Source organism: Tribolium madens, unplaced genomic scaffold (assembly GCF_015345945.1).
Source record: "Tribolium madens isolate multiple individuals breed KSU strain unplaced genomic scaffold, Tmad_KSU_1.1 Scaffold_91;HRSCAF=231;Tcas5.2_LG7, whole genome shotgun sequence".
Classification (NCBI taxonomy): Eukaryota; Metazoa; Arthropoda; class Insecta; order Coleoptera; family Tenebrionidae; genus Tribolium; species Tribolium madens.
The window spans coordinates 3,783,163-3,801,487 of record NW_025401063.1 but is presented as its reverse complement, the minus strand read 5'-3'; the positions used below and the strand labels follow the sequence as shown (position 1 = coordinate 3,801,487).

The 18,325-nt window shown below is 28.5% G+C and overlaps 1 protein-coding gene across 1 annotated transcript in view; it reads left to right on the top strand.

Annotated features, from left to right (window-relative positions):
* LOC123010828 (lachesin-like) overlaps positions 1 to 18,325 on the top strand; it is a 107,438-nt gene that overhangs the window by 45,728 nt on the left and 43,385 nt on the right. Inside the window, exon 2 of the mRNA XM_044407973.1 lies at positions 618 to 796. Coding sequence (XP_044263908.1) covers positions 618 to 796 — 179 coding nt within the window. The remainder of the gene's footprint in view (positions 1 to 617; positions 797 to 18,325) is intronic.

Here is an 18,325-nt window from a genome sequence, read left to right as displayed (position 1 = left end):
GGTGTTAAAGTAAAAATAAAGTAATGAGATGAAACAATTTTTTTTTATGAAATTTAAATCACTACTTTTGGCTTTGGTTTAGTAATCGATTTTCCTTTAATATGACAATTTAATAACTCTCAATAATAATGTGCTTTATATCACTCTGACAGAACAATAAATAATTCGTTTTCAGCATGTGTTGTAATTGTTAACATCATTAAAATATAATTTTGTTAAAAGTAACTGATGATCTTATCACTAATTTCAATTTATGATTACAAATAGTTTTCCATTTGGATAATGTGCTATTGCATTCACAAATTTTCCTTTGTTTACGAAAATTTATTGTAGCATTTAGTTGTAGTATTCTCAGATGTATGTAAATTAGAAAACATTACGTTTGTAAAAAGTTGAAAAAGTCGGATTGTAGCCTCGTCTGCGCTTCCAACTGACAAAATACTTAATGTAGAAATATTCCGACAGGTGTAAAATAAACAAACTTGTGAAATACGGGAAGGAAAATAGGTTACTTTATATTTGCTGACAAACGAAATTCAAGTTTTCATTTTTGGAAGAAATCCCATTCTTGCAAATATTGCAAACACTTCGTGTCAATTTCCTTTTTCTCGTTTCAGGTTGGAGTCGTCCCAAAACGAAGGATGACTCGGATTCGCCTGAAACTGAAGCCGAAATTGAGCCTTTAATTATCGACAGAGGCCCCTACTTTGACAAGACCGCCTCAAAAAATGTCACGGCTCTCGTGGGCAAAACCACTTATCTCAACTGCCGAATTAGAAACTTAGGGAACAGAACGGTGAGTGGTTTTGTTCTTTTTTATTGTTCTTGTGCAAATAATCGCCAATAACAAATTTATCTCTTTTCGTTCACCACTGAAAATAATTTGTTTGGATGACCATAAACATGCGGAATTGGTCATCTGCCAATAAACACATCGTAAATGTCGAATAAAAATATTGAAAGTTATTGAAAATATTGCATCCTGATTGAAAACTAATTGTTATTTTTGGTGTTGACTTGAGTTGGTTTAATATCAATCTTTTTCCCTCATCTCATAATCATTTTAGTGTTGACAGTGTTGACGAAGGTCAGTCTGTCCGTTTGATTGAATTAACTTTGAGTTCTCATCTCGCAAAGCCAAAAATAGCACACCACTGGTCGTTTTGTTAATTACAGAAGTGCGTTAACTACCAGTGACATCCTTTATCAGCATAATAAAATATTTACAGAAACAGGGGGTGTTGAAGCTTTATTATTCTCGGGACTGTTTGCTTTCAGAATAATCTTTGATTAGATAGCAAACCCTCTCTTTCCTTTAATCTCTTGTCTGATACATCAGTCTTCAAAAATCCACCCTCTTCCAATAACAATAACATGACGCTGGGATAAGGCCAATCGGACGATTGTGTAAGGGGTGGAACAATAGAGGGCTTTGTTTTGGCTCGGGTTGGGGTGGTGTGGAAACTCGCTTTGGCGTTTCAAACTTCTCTAATGGGGGCTGATTTCTTGCCGAAATCTTCAATCATTCAGCTTTAAATTAACATTGATGAACAATTATGTTTAGTAAATATCATACAGAGTGATTCGGGAAAACTGATAATTTAGCTCAAATCAAAAGCTGAAAATTTAGAACATTATTATCATCACATGATGAAATTAATACAAAATCAAACAGAGTTAAAAAAGACTTAGGGTCGGTTTATAGAAAGACCATTACCTTAATTGCATTCAAATGTGAGATTAACTGATCACATGACCAAATTGAACCAACCAGATATTCAGATTCATGGGTTAATTGTGTATTAACTTTTAAGAACGATTAATTTTTAATTTGTTTTCTACAGGGTGTGTCACAACTCGCGCTCTAGAGAAAAATTTCAAGATAAAATACCAGAAACATGAAAAAAGATTTGACATTTTTTTGTCATATGACATTTTTTTATGTTTATTTAATGATACTGATGATGTTGTATATGTTGTTTATAATTATTTAGTAAAGGTATCAATAAAAGCCACAAATAACATTAAACAGAGTTATAATTTAATATACAACTTCCTTGTTTTCTCTTTTAATAACCTGTAGAAAAAAAACTTGGAAAATTATTTTTCCAACAGAAATAAATAGTGTCTCAAAACTTCGAAATTTTTATAGAAATTTTTTAACATTTTTTCTGTATTCTGTGCGCAAATTCTGGCGCACCCTGTATAAATTGGGCCTTCAACTTCCTCATTTGAAAACATCAGAATAACACCTCTTCAAATTTTTCTGTTTTTGTCAAAGCTGTCAAAACAAAAAAATAGGTTCATTTCATATTTAAATTCTATTGATAGTAGGGCTAATTTTAAAATTTTTTTCTATTTTTTTTGCAGTGTCTATGTTATTTTAACAAAAAAATTGGAATATATTATAAATTGAAAAAAAATCTTTAATAATTGTTTTTATATTTTTTAACATAAGTAACTCAGTTTATACTTTTTGTAAAATAAAACAATTTTGATCAACTCTGAGAAGTTTTTAGTACTTAAAACAAATTATAATGTATGTATAGCGTGAATTAGTTGAGATGTCTTGAGTTTTACCATTTTCTTTAAAAATCAAATTGCTATAGATTTTAGTATTATTCTTCAATCACTCTCTGTGTGATTTTAATTAATTAAATTCTAGCAATTAAAGCGAATCGAATTTCAGTAACAATAAAAAAATTACTTTTCATCGGATGACTCACTTAATATAGTTGGTCATGTTATTTATTCTTGTTGAATCATGATGTATTAATATTAATTAATGAAATACAGCGATTTGCTCTAAAGTTGAAACAATTATCAAAAAATTGGAAAGATTAAAAAAATAGAAAGAAGATCTATTAAAAATTTCAATGAACAAAAACCAACTTTAAAATAAACATAAGTAAATTATATTATATTCAGAAATTACGCCTCTAATTTTTTTATTAATAAAACAACTTGTCTATTATAAATTTAAGAAAATGTANAAGAAAATGTACTATTAAAAAAAATTAGGGTATTGTAAAACTAATCGTAAAATATTTGATGAAAAAACTTTGAAACCTGTCTTATTAACAATGAGAATCCAGGATTTCAAAAAAAAACTTTTAAAGAGTTACGTTTACGTTTAGAGAAGAAGCAATAATAAAAAAACAAAAAGAGGAAAATGATCAAAAGCAGAAGAAAAAACTTCTGCAACAAGTAAAAAATTTCCATTTTTTTTTTAAAAACCTCAAAAGTAATATTTTTTGTATGAAAAAAATGGTCATTGATTTATTTTGGTTCCGGCTGGAGTGGTGAAGATACGCATTTTAGCGTTTCAAATTTTTTAATAGAAGCTTATTTCTTGCCGAAATCTCTAATCATTTAGCTTTAAATAAATATTGATCGATTCTATATAGAGCACCATTACAGCTCCACTTGCATTTTTTATTAATAAAATAATTTAGTGCAAATTTGAGAAAAATTAAAATGAACTAGTAAAAAAATCTATTTTAAAACCAAAAAAACTTTCTTTTCTAAGCTGAAAAAATTTAAAACCTGAACTTTACACAACGAGGTTTCAGAGTTTCAAAAATATTTGAACAACAAAATTTTCAATTAACAAAATTAAATGTTTGAAAGAGTTAATCTTACATAACAGACAACAAACAAAAAAAAACGATCAAAGCAAAACAAATTACTTTGTAACAAACAACACGTTAAAAAATTGCTTTTTTTTTAAACTATAAAAATAATATTATGTAGATAAAAAAAATTAATTAAACAAATGCAAAGACTACTGCCGACATTCCAAAAAAGATTATTAGATGTCCTGAAACTGACTGCTCAAAACGCATATTCAGCTAAAGTTGCCTCAAACGGCTAGTTTTAAAATCCCGCGTCCTGTTCGTTAGAAGACCGCAGAACTGAAAGCCTAATCCTCGCATTAAACGCGTGTTAAGCCGTCCCCTTTGCCCTTATTTGCGCGTAATCAAAAAAGCAAATTTCAAAGCTGTTTGAGGGAGTAAAACAATTCGGCTCGACCGTTCCCGAATCCAAATTAAATTTCGGTCCGCTTTTATGCTGAAAACTAATTAAGAAATGTTCCACACATTGACACAACAGAGTGGAAAAAATGAGTTCCGATAAGCGACTTACTGGATCCTTTTCCAATCGATTTGATTTCTGGGGTGCAGCTGAAAGGAAAGACCACAACGTCGAATTGGCAATACTGGAAATTTCGCACAATATTTTATTGGGACTTTTTCTAATTAGAAAGCGAGCTATTTTCAGAGATTGATGACCGCTGAAACATTGCTCGATATTTCCAAGTCTTCTGCACCGCTTAACACCGCAAACATGCAGTTTTTTATCAATTCAGTGGTTTTATTTCACTCACAATGCAGTCAACTGGATGTAGAAAGCACAAATTTCCTTTCTGTCGATGTCGGATTCTATTTTTAAAACGCTTTTCTTGTTTATATCTCCTTGGTTTTGTTATCGACTTGATAGAAGCCATATTTTATTCGAATTTTTTGAGGGGAAAAATGCACGTGCGTTGGGGATTTATTGAAGAAATTAAGCCAAAAATAAAAATTGCAGTTTATCATTTTTGGCCACTTTCAGCGACTTCAGAGACAGAGACAGTTTATTTCCTTCTCAAATTTCAGCGCCTCCCAGCGGGGGTTTCTGTTCTTTCTCTAACCCGTCAAATATCTCCGAAATAGTTCTTTTGCTGTTCTACCAAATGCGTCAAGTTTTATTCCATTTTGTGCTATTTATAAATTGTTTAGCTACATGTATTTTGTATTTTTTACTTTTGTTTAATCAATTGTACTTTAACATCAACCATTTTTTACTTAATAAATTCAAAACTTTACTCTATAATTCTCGTAATAAACTAAGATAACTTAAACTTTTAAAACCCTAACGGAAAGTAAGTTTATTCACTATAATTTTAGAAAGGAAAGTGGCAATTAGCCCTCAGAGAGGTAAAAATTTAATTTTTTTTATCTATCAAAATTATAGAAGGTGAATAGAAAGTATGAAACCAGGCGTTTTTTATTTTAATAATAATTTGTCTTCAAAAAATAATAATTAATAACTCAAGTCCTACGAAACTTGTAATCGTTTTTTGATAATAAAATTTTGTTTTGTTTTTGAGTTATATATTTTTTTTGTCGAAGTAGCACCTTAAAATGTTTTTTCAAAAAAAGTTTTATAGTGGGTTGCTGCTTAAAAAAATTAAAAATTTTGCAGAACTTTTCTAAGATGCTTCTATTCAAACAAAAAAGAGAAGCTTCTAGTAATTCTAAATTTTAAAAAGTATGAAATCAAGCGTGTTTTTTTTAAATAATTTGTCTTAATAACTAATAAGAACTAAAGTGCTACAAAACTTGTCATAGTGTTTTGATAATAAAATTTTGTTTTGTTTTTCAGTTATATTTTTTTTTGTCGAAGTAGCAACTTAAAATGTAGACAGTTTTTTCAAAAAAGTTTTATAGTGGATTGCTACTTAAAAAAAAATAAAAATCGTATAGAACTTACAAACGAAAAAAAAATCTAAAAATTCAATTTTTGAGAAAACGTTACATTTTTAAAATATTTTATCATTCATCAATTAATGTTTTCAGAAAATAAATAGTTTAAACCAAAAACCTTTCCCATATTCCCTTTCTACATGCTACTAGATTTAATGGCGATACTGAAGTATTAAGAAAAATTGTTAGTTTTGAAGTTTTTCTTGCTGAGTAGTAGGTAAAATTATATGTATTACACTCTAGGAAAATGTTTTTTTTTCTTCTGGTGGTTAAACTTTCACTTGTGGGAAGAAAAGATACACTTTTCCATCTCTTTCAATAGAAATAACTATTTTTTATTATTTTGATATTAAAAACTTATACAAGATAGTTTTGAAATAATAGACAAATTTTTACATTTTACACAATAAAAAAGTTTTTTAATAAACAAATACAACAAACTACTCTCTGTTATAAAAGTTCTGATTGTAATTGTGTTGTTTTATATTTTAAACAACATTTGTTTGTAAAGCAAAATTTATACAAAATATGTTTAAAAAATATTTTTTTATTAAACCTGACCTGACCTTTCCGCAACGTAAAAAAGACCTAATTACAAAAATTAATTCAAAACCACTTTCTATGTTATGTTAAAAATTAAAGACTTGTAAACTCTTTGCACATTTCTTTATTGTAGAATATAATTTTGAAGTAAAATCTATTAAAACTGTGCTTCTCGATGATAACTTTGCTCTAGTAGTTAGGATTTTAAATCTTTTTGAATCGCAGATTTATTCCTACTCTAACTTATGTCGAAAGTTATTGGAAATTTAGAATAATTAATATCTGGCAAAAACTGTTACTTTTTTAATTTCGTGTTAATACAGGGTGTTGAAAAAAGATTGTCTAATATTTGAGGAGACAAAAAAAACAAAAAACTTTAATAAACATGGGTCCGTAAAGTAACGGTTTCGGAGACATCAAAAATTATTTATTTTTTGAAACATTTATTTGCAATCTGTTCAAAAAAAAGAGAAGCTTTTAGTAAAAATTTCTTTAGTAAAAATTATCTCCGAAACAGTTACTTTGCGAACCCATGTTTGTTAAAACTTTTTTGTTTATTTTGGTCCATACTATTACCTCTTCAAATATTTTACAATCTTTTTTTAACACCTTGTATATTTATAATAAACTTCATGAAAGAAATCAATAAATAGAACAAAATTCGTGTTTCAAAAATTTATACATGTCAAATTTTTTTGTTTTTTTTAAAACGATACTTTATCGTAATATCTACTGCCAAATCTGGGAAAGACTCTTAATGGCTCGTAATAACTTTCGCAGGTTGGCGTTTGCACCATTTAACCCCGATATAATAGTCTTGCAGGTGTTGAAACCACCCTCTTGTAGAATAAAATTTCTCGTTGTTATTTACGATCAGTGTGGGAATAAAACCGGTTATGATTACCATTCCCTAAATCAACCAATGATCGACTGGTCTGATATTAGTACAAGACAAATGACGAGCAAGCTCACGCATCCGAAAAGGCCTTAGTTCTGTGGCCACAGAAGCCCATAAATATCACACTCGATTTCAAGCATTAAATCACTTCAGATACTCTTTATTCCGCTGTTTCGCTTGATAATTGCAAAATGGTGGAAATAAATCAGGGACGAGTTTTGGAAAATGGGCCTTAAATTGTGTTTTGTGTTGCGTTTTGATTGGCGATAAATTGAAACGTTGAGGAGCCCACAATTTACACTTTATTAGGTTTTAAGTGAGAAAACCGACGGTTTTTATTAAAATCGAAGCGTCGATTGCTTTACGATCGTTTTTGCCGGAGTTGGTAATGCTAGGCCATCGATCTAGATGCCGTGGGGAAGGAAGACTCTCTTGGCGGGTTCTTTGTTTTAGTCTGTTTTTCGGTTCTCGTGTCATTCGGGGTTAAATGGGCTCGCCGGAGTTCGATTAATGACAAGGTTAAAAAAACGTTATATTTCGAAGCTGATTTCGGATGGCTTATAGGACGACGAGATCTATTATTACAGAGCTTTCAGGTTCAGAAAAAAGAAAAGCACAGCTGAAAATACAACACGTTTCAAAATATAATTGACACCGACATCGACTTGTGCCAGATTCGGTGTCTGATACTTGTAGTTTTCTTTTTTTGTATCTGGAAATATTTTTGTCAAATTTTATGTTTCAGGTTTGTAAAAATAAAACAATGGGATTTTTTTAATTTCTTATTATTTCCATGATTTTTAAAATAGATTTCTGGAAACTTCAAATGAAATCAAAAAGTTTCGGTTCGAATCTTTTCAATTTATTTGTTTCTACAATGGCGGACACGAAATTTTGAACATCAAATTTATGTCACTTCAAAAAACTTGATGTAAGCCATGCTTTATTGTCATTATGATTGACGTTTGAAACTATAATTTCGAAGTTTTACTAGAAATTTATTTTTGGCCTCGATTTTCCGAAACAATACGTATTTTTATATAGGTTCAATAAATTATTTTGATTTGTTGTCATTTTTACTTTAGCTGTCAGGATCAAAATTACAAAAACCGAAAGTGAGGTTAGTTGCCTAAGGCCCGTTTTACATTTTTATATCAGTCGAATGACAAATCGTCCAAAATTCTGTGTCCGCAATTGTAATATTATTAGAAAAATTATAATTGAGTAATTATTTAATTAAATAATTAATAACAAATAAGTAAGTACTATTGGAGACAACATTTTTCTGTTACTTCGAAGAAAAATTTGAACCAAGCATTAAAAGTTGACATTGATAATTATTTCAAATTATTGACTATTCTCTTGTCAAAAATATGCAATGAAAAGTCTGACAGTAGTAAAAAATAAAATTAACTATCCTAATGTTTCCTTTACAACTTTATGTCACTTAAGTGACTTTGATAACCAAATTAATATGTTCTTAACTATACATACAGGGTTTCCAGTTGAAAAAGTGACCTTTAAATGGTATTTTTTTTTTAAATTTATAGAACATTGATAGATACTAGTCAATTTCTTGAAATTATTTTCAACTGTACAGCGTGTCTCAAAAATAAGTTACAATACAAACTTTTGTTTTTTTAAATGAAACACCATATGTTTGTTTTGGATGTAGATTTTTGTGACAATGTTTTTAATGTAAATTTTTCTTGGTCGATTTTGCTTAGTTTTAAAATAAGACGGTTTTTTTGACAAAAACATGCACTTTTAAAAATTTATTACACAAAAACTAAGACATCTAGAAAAATTTTACTACCGCAAAGAAAAAGGTACAAGCTATAATGTTGTAACATTTTTTTAGTGTGTTGCATTTGCAGAGATAAAAAAATGAAGGTGTTTGTTAAAAGTTCAATAATTTAAAAAATTTAAATAGAAAACTCTATTTATTGTTTTTGCATTTAAAAGATTATTAAACTGTCTTTCTAAAATTATTACTTTTAAGTATTTATAATGAATAACTAAAAAGATATTTAACGTTAAACATTAAAAAAAATAATTACTATTGTTTCAGTAGCTAAAAAGTGCACAGTTGCACAAGAGATGGAAGAAATATCACTTAATAATCACATTTGTGTTAAACTCAATCTATTATTCTTTATTTTTACAATAAAATAATTAAAATTTCAGTAATTATAACGACTTTTACAATCTCTGGATAAATCAACGGATAAGTGATTTTCTTAATTTATTAATCTTTGCAAATGCAAAACACTAAAAAATGGCTACAGCTTTAAATTCTGTACTTTCTTCTTTGTAGAAGTAAGAAAAAAATTGTTCTGGCTGTCTTAGTTTTCGTGTAATATACATATTTTTAAAAGTGCATGTTTTTGTCAAAAAAACGTCTTATTTCTAAAACTAAGCAAAATCGTCTAATAAAAATTTTGCGTAAAAATATTGTTTTAAAAGGCTACATTCAAAAATGCAAAAAAACATACCGCGTTTCATTTCAAAAAACACAAGTTTGTATCGTAACTTATTTTTAGAACATGCTGTATAGTTTTTTTAGGTGATGCGCTAGATAGTAACTATCAATTTCCTATACAATGTTTTTTAAAATTTTACCATTTAAAGGTCACTAATGGACTTCTTCAACTCGCTGAAACACCCTGTAAGTAACAAAAGTCCAAAAGTACGTAAAGTAAGTTTAAAAAAATGCAAACTAAGATTGTTTAAATGAGACTAAAAAAGGTAGGTAGAGTTTAATTAAGGATGTAATAACGAAAATTTTGATTGGAATCTTTACAATTTATTTGTTTCTAAAATTATTAAAATAACAAAAACGTAGGAAATAACAAATTACATAAATACGTTAAATAAGTTAATAGAAAAGTTTTTAGAAACGAAAAATTTATAATTGTTCAAATGAGATTGTTTCTTCAAACTAATCTCAAAGTCAACAGACTGCACTGCATGAAAATCCCTTCAAAAAATTGTTGATTTTTTACCAAAGCTCAAGCTGCTCATTTTGAGAGTGAATACACAGCGCCGTAAAAACCTCAACTTGTGTATCTCCATCGATAAAATCCTCTATAAAGTAGTGCTCGTCGCCGCAAAGTTGCATTAAAAACCCTTCATGCAGTCTCAAGAAGCGACTATTTTCCCATTACCAGTCAAACCTCCACATATCAAAGAGCTCCGCGAGAAGATTACTTCTTTCAGTTATAATCTTTTAAATTAATTTAATTAACTGCACTATCAAAGTTTTGAAGTGAAAACAATGACGCAGCCAAGTATGTGCAACTAAATTAGTTCGTATCGTGGCAGAATCAGTATTGCATCCTGAGAAATACGTCTAGTGTCAGGAAACGTGATATTTAGTGTTCTACGTTTAAGATGTCGCATATCTTGCTTTGAAACGCTGTCAGAAGCAGCAACCACTATCTACGAAACAATAAAAATCATTCGTCTTATCCTCAATAAATCTTGTTTTTGCACTAAAAAAAGTGGGAGCAATATTCGAGAAGTGGCCAAGTTTTAGAAAAACATTCTTCGACAAGCTATTCTCATTATACTACCCACAGCTGAGATTTCACGACTCTCAACTACATTTATTGAAGACTGACTTGGATTAATTTAACGGAGACGAATTTTCTTTGGAAATATATGCCGAGTCGAGTCGTTTGCAATAATAAAGTTGTAAAGACTTGATGTTAAAGAGACGGATTTCGAGTTGGTAATTAGATTAAGGGTTGAAATTGCATTTAAACATCAAGTTCAGCCCTTGGGGGCTTCAACAGTCGAGTACAAGCACAAGAACACAAGAAAAAAATCTTGTTTTTTATGTTTTATGTAGGTATCGAAAAACAGTGATAATTCTGTTAAATTAAACTCGCCTCCAAATTTAATTTGATTTAATTGCGGGCTCAAAATTCCAGGTCGTGAAGTGTTATTTTACATTTAGAATAGCGGCGTCACTTGGTCTGGCAATTCAAATAAAGTAAACCGCTCACCTTTTTGCCTTTTATTCATTAACTTGCTGCCAAAGCTCATTATTCTCACTTTTATATTTCGCTTCGGATTATTCAATAAGTATTCCATTTACATTCATAACAAAAGCAAGCATTTTACATTTTAACTGAAACCTTCAAAGAATAACAACCAGTGAAATAAAACGCAAAATCAATAAATTCTTCTTGTTTCTGTGGGCTTCTCTATTTAACTTGGAACCAAGTTTAAATATCAAATGAGAGTCCTTTTTTCTCGTCCACTTTTGCTTTCAGTCAAGACACTCTGGGTCTTCCTTCGCTCCCTAACGAGCTGCGAAGTAAAAAATGGGGCGAACGCTGCGCTCTGACGTTTATGGCAGGAACGTGGTCTAGTCCTGCGGAATCACACAGCTCGTTGCAGCAGGATGCAGCATCTTTCTGCAGTAAAATCTAACCAAATTACTAGAAATCACAACTTCGATTCAGTCAACCCCCATTGGGGAATTAACTGAATGTCGGCACTCCTTTCGAACGTACAAGGTGTTAAGAAAAGATTGTAAAACATTCAAGGAGGTAATAGTAACAAAAAAGTGTTTGTTTGAACAGATTGCAAATAAATGTTTGAAAAAATGAACAATTTTTGATATCTCCGAAACCCATGTTTATTAATAAAACTTTTTTGTTTTTTTGTCACCTGAAATATTTTACAATCTTTTTTTAACACCCTGTATTAACATGAAATTAAAAAATTACCAGTTTTTGCCAGATATTAATTATTCTGAATTTCAAATAACCTTCGACGTAAGATAGAGTAGGAATAAATCTGTGATTCAAAAAGATTTAAAATCCTAATTACTAAAGCAAAGTTTCAATAGCTTTTACTTTAAAATTATATTCTACAATAAAGAAATGTGCAGAGTTTACGAGTTTTTAATTTTTAACATAATATAGAAAGTGATTTTGAATTTATTTCCGTAATTAGGTCTTTTTTTACGTTGCGGAAAGGTCAGGTCAGGTTTAATAAAAAAAATATTTTTCAAAAGTATTTTGTATAAATTTTGGTTTACAAACAAATGCTGTTTAAAATATAAAATAATTACAATTACAATCAAAATTTTTATAACAGAGTATAGTTTGTTGTATTTGTTAAAAGACTTTTTTTATAGTGTAAAAAATGTAAAAATTTGTCTATTATTTCAAAACTGTCTTTTATAAGTTTTTAGTATCAAAATAATAACTAATTGTTATTAAGTGAAAATTTAACCACCAAAAGTGAAAAAACATTTTTCTTCAGTATAATACATACAATTTTTTCTACGACATAGCAAGAAAAATTTTAACACTAACAATTTTTTTTTAATACTTCAGTATCGCTATTAAATCTAGTAGCATGTAGAAACGGGCTGTGGGTGAGGTATTTTGTTTATACAATTTATTTTTTGAAATAATTAATTGTTGAATGATAAAACATTATAAAAATGGGACGTTTTCCCGAAAAATTGAATTTTTATAAATTTTTTTGTTTGTAAGTTCTACAAAATTTTTATTTTTTTTAACCCACAAAAACTATCTACATTTTAAGTTGGTACTTTGATAAAAAAATTTGTAAGTAACTCAAAAACAAAACCAAATTTTGTTATCAAAACACTATCACAAGTTTTGTGGCACTTTACTTCTTATTAATTATTATTTTCTAAAGACAAATTATTAAAAAAAACCGCTTGGTTTCACACTCCATTCACCTTTTGACAAAAAAAAATATGTAACTCAAAAAAAAATTACTATGACAACAGTTTCGTAGCACTTTAGTTCTTATTAATTATTATTTTCTGAAGTCGAATTATTAAATTAAAAAACCCTTGGTTTCATACTTTCTATTCACCTTCTTATTGTAATTTTGACAAAAAAAATTGTATTTCTCTGAGTGCTAATTGCCACTTTCCTTTCTAAAATTATAGTGAAAAAACTTACTTTCCGTTAGGGTTTTAAAAGTTTAAGTTATCTTAGTTTTTTACGAGAATTTTAGAGTAAAGTTTTGAATTTATTAAGTAAAAAATGGTTGATGTTAAAATAGAATTGATTAAGCAAAAGTAAAAAATACAAAATACAAACAATTTATAAATAGCACAAAAAGTTATGTCAAAATGGTATAAAACTTGACGCATTTGGTAGAACAGCGAAAGAACAGTTTTTTAACAAAATTTTATTATCATAACACAATCACAAGTTTTGTAGCACTTTTGTTCTTGTTAATGATTATTTAAAAAAAATATATTTAATCAAAAACGTTTGGTTTCATACTTTTTAGATTTTAGAATTTTTACTAGAAGCTTCTCTTTTTTTTTGAAATTGATTGCAAATAAATGTTTCAGTAATTTTCGAAATCTCAAAAACCGTTACCCATCTTTATTAAGACTTTTTTGTTTGTTTTGGTCCATACTATTACCTCTTGAAATATTTTACAACCCAGTATAAAACGATTGAAAGCAGAAAAAACTGATAATTTTTTTAGTTTGGAATACAGTTTTGATTAGTTTAGAAAAACATTGGAAAATAAATTTCCTCCCAGTGTAAATAACATACCATTTCTCGCGACGGCAAATAAAATATTTCCCCGTTTTATCTTAGGACATATCACGCGGAAACAAACGGCCACGTATGTTAAACACTTTCCAGCTTGTTTGCATACACGTCTAATTTTATTAGAATTCGTATTTACGGCCAATAAACCACGAGAAAACTGCCGTTTCCTATTATCACATGCAACACTGAAATATACACGGATGGCCATAAATAAAACGCCCTCGAGGAAATAAAGTCGCTTTTATTATTTTTAAAGAAAACTTCCAGTATCGTTCGGAAGTTTATTTAAATAACGAAACTTCCAAAGGACTATTCATGCATTTCAACGAGGTTTCCGCTGCCGAAACAAAACCGCCTTTTGGGGTGTTTCATCGAATTAAATAAAACTGTTTCTTGTTATTTAAACTAAAATATTTCAAATTAACTTGTAAATCCTTCAATTTCTTTCGAACGTAGTCTGAAAACATCTTTACTTTCTTTTTAAACATCGAGTTAAAAGCTTTACAATCTATTCATGATTTACGATTCTTGGCTTAACAATACTTTGTTAGAAACGCAAATCGTTGAGTTGAAAATAGTCGATTTAAGAATTACAAACAAGCAACAAAAGGCTTATTGATCGACCTAATGTGCCAAAATATTGATTTGAATTAAATTCTCGTAAAAACACGGCTTAACAATAATGTGATAAGCTGTTATTTGAAATATTGCCTAAATAGAATAAAAAGCTTCAAAAGGAAGGTTAAATATGAAACCTTGGTTTAGTAAAATATCAAGAGTAAAATCTGCAGATAAGATGTTTGAAAAGGAGTGAATGCAGCATCTTAGCTCCTTTTCATTATGTGTGCGCATATTAAAACTCTTTGAAATATGTAAGAAGCTTAGTTTCAAAACGCAATTTATCTATTTTGTTGAAATTTTGGATTAAAAACTGCACCAGCGACTTATCAACATTTTTGTTCGCTAAGTCTGTTGAAGCTCCTTTCACCAGATTAGTTTTGATACAGCTAGATGCGCTTAATTTTTTATTTTAGTATTAGTTTTTAATAGATATTACATGTTTTTATTTAAAAAAAAACTTTTTCTCAAATCGGCTTGATATTAATTATATCATTTTTTATTTTGTAAAATGGTGATTTTTAAGTAAGTTAAAATTATTGTGGCGTTGTGTTCTTATGTATTTTTAAGTGTCTTAATCATACTTTTTAATTACTTTTAGTTATATTAAGTTTACAAATTTACGCACTTATTTTCTATTTGTTGTTATGCTTTTGTAAGATTTTTATCACTATCTTACTACCTTATTTAAACTTAACTATTTGGACGATCTTAAGTTTTTCTTTTCTGAGTTTTTTTAGAACTTATTAGTTTACGTACTTACGTTTTGTTTTTTTTTATCATTTTAATAATATCAGAAACAAAAAAATTATAAAGATTTGAACCGAAAATCGTGTTTTTTAAATTTAATTTTGTTTGAGGTTTCCAGAAATCATAAAAATGATAAAAAAAACTAAAAATAATCCTAATTATTACATCCTCACTACCCTTTTTTAAAAGTGTCTAAAATACAGAAAGTTTTATAGAGCGTTGAAATAGAAATCTTGTTTAGAAAAATTTATCAAAGAATTGAAGTCACGTAACTTTAACAGATAGCAAATCTAAATTTAACAGTTAAAGAAACTTTGACTATTCAAATACAATAAAAATGAATTTAAAAATAGGTACTAGAGCAATCAGTTTTAAATATTTTATTAATCAGATTAAAAAATAAATGTTTTATCGTTTAAGAAATGTATTAAAAATTTTACCATGTGCATTTTTATTTTATTTTTGAATAAAACTAAAAAATTAGAAATCAGACCCGTTTCGGATAATCGACATTTCGGTTATAAATAGTAGAAATCATTTTGTAATAAAAACCAATAATTTTTAATATACAGGCTAAACGCCTAAACCGTTTTCTTCAAAAAGCTTTATTTTTTACTATTTTTAATTGTATTTACAATTTTGAAAGAGAAATGTTAGGTGTTTTTATTAGTGTAACCAAAATAAGAAAAAGAAAAAAAAATTCTCAAAATTAAGGTAAAATCTAGGAAATTCTAAATAATCATAATTTTTTTTATTAAAAAAAGGAGAATTTAATTTTGCAAATCTATGTTTAATAGTTTTTAAGTGATATAACTTATTTTTATTTAGTTAGTTATTTTTTTGGTTTTGGTTTAGTTATTTATTTGGAATAAATAGTGTGTTATTTTATATAACTTTTAAATAATAAAAAAACAAATATTGTGTCTCGAATGATATCTTCCAATTAAAAGTGTGCTGCATTAAAATTTGCCATTTTTAATTAGTAAACATGATTAAAAATAATGATTTGAATTAATTCTATATCTGAAAAATTGTAGTTTTTTTTTAGTTTTCTGAATAGTAACAAAAAATTTATAGCTATTGCAAAAATTGTTAAATTTGGGTATACAAGTTTAATTTTTTTTTGAACATCCCGTAAACCAAATAATATTTTTTTCTCTCAACAGAGAATAAAGTGACGCTTTATTCCTCTTGTTTTTGACTAATAATTTGTACATTTTTCTCACGAAAAGAAAATAAATAAAATACTTTTTTTACTCTAAAATAAACTGGAACTGAATGAAATTAATCTTAAATTTTTTTTTTTTTGACATAAACAAACTCTTTTTATACTGTTAAAATTGTAATGAATTGAATGTTTTTTATTTATTTTTTTAATTTTTTTGTTTTTAGAACTACTAGTAGCAAAAGCTCAAGTTTTTCAAAGGCTTTTTTGACAAATTTTAAGCGACAGTTACAAAAATTTTGGTTTTATTTGTTTCTATGTTTGAGGGTTTAGGCTTAAATTGCCAGCGAAATAGTTTTGACGTCAGCTTGTGTAATCTGGACAATTGCTTGCATTGTGCTTGTTATCTTAATTAAGTCACGTTAACAGATGTTCCTAGTTGAATAAAATAGATTTCTGTAATTTTGTCTAACACGCGCGTTGGGTTCTGTAAATTAAATTAAATTGGAAAATTCGTTATCAAACTCACAATTAGCAACACAAATCTTTAAAACTGTCACAAAAAATGTCAATTTCAGGTCGACAAAAGCAAGAGTTTAGTTATTAATTTTGTTAACGTTTGTTAAAATGCTGAAAATTTGACGTGAAAAAGAAACATTTTTTTTAATTTAGTGCTTCTTTTATGTGAAATGACTGTCTTAAATTCCGTTAATAAATAAATAAAACTGCCATAACAATATTTCGTACAAGCCAAGAATAATAAAAGCAGAAGTAAATACAAAAGAAAGATATCAGCCAAACAAACGACCTCTTTTCTAATTCTTACCAGTCTTCGTCCGTCGTCGGCAGGCCATCTTCAGCGTCAACTTCCATCCTAAATCATGAAAAAAAATCACCAAAACTGTGTCTATTGCAAGAATGAAGTCGAGGACTGCCGTAAACGTATTTAACGGCATTTCGTGACTCATAAACTACCGTAAGAGTTTCAGTAATGGATATCGCGGCGCCTCTTTCACACACTCCTCGATTCCCGGATCGATTTCGAGCTTTCAAAGCCGGATTACCGGACTTTGAGAAAAAAATCATAATTATAGACCTAATTAGTGGGAATTTAGGGTGTTTCAAAAGAGCGGAATTTGCTCAATTAGGGCTTTTACCTTTTATAACACTCGGATTAAATAAGCAACTGATTTGGCCAGCTTTGTGTGATAGAAGAGTTACATCAAAAACATTAAAGCCAACGAATGAAGAGATTTTCTTCTGCTTCAACTTTTTAATCGCTACGTTTCAAAACAAACAAATGTTTAATACCTCTTCTTTGATGTCTTTATTAATTTCCGTTTAATTGTTTTTACGTATTTAATTAAGCTTCAAGAAACGTCTAAATGCGCATCGTGGTCGCGTACACGACATTAATAAAAACTTAAAAAAATTCAAACCGTAAATCAGGAGTGTTTTTGTTGTTTTTCCTCGACTTATTGCGGTCGGTTGTCGACGTTTTAGTCGGGGCGTGGAGGCTAATAAAATTATGTAACTTATTTTTTCATTTGCGAGAAAATGCAAACTAACGTCCAAATTCGTTTACCAACAATTTAATTAATTGAAAATTTGGCAGTTTGATGTGTGCGATATTGTTTTAATTAAATGTATGGACAAACGAGAATGTCAAACTGGGTGGGGAATAAAGTTTTTTAGATAAAAAAACGGACGTGACCGCTGAGAGGTAAATTAAATATGAGAGCTACGTGAAACATGAATAGTAGCAAAATTATTTAATTGGACGACTAATTTAATATACTCGTTATTTACTCCTGAAAACTGATAACCCTTTAACGGGTGCCATTAAAGTTGTTTCAGGAACTGTGGTTTAAATGTAAAACTAAAATAAGAGTAATAAAAATGATAAAATTATTTATTTATTCTTTAATGAAATTGCATAATAGTATATTAAAGAACACGTAAAGGCAAGTTTTGTAAAAAAAGTTCAGGTTTATGAAACAAGCAGCGAAGCGCGAGTTTTATGAAAAACGAGTTTCCACAAATGACTTGCGAAACCAGTTTTTATGCTATTTTTTCTATTTTGCGCGTTTTACGTACTTTTTTAACATAAAAGTCAATTATTCAAAAATTAGGAACTTTTGCTTTAATAAGGTGGTGGTTGGTAATAATGTCACAATGTTTAAAAATTTCTCAAATATTTTTCAAAATTTTGTTGAATTAACAATGAATACTGCAAAATATTTTATGCACACTA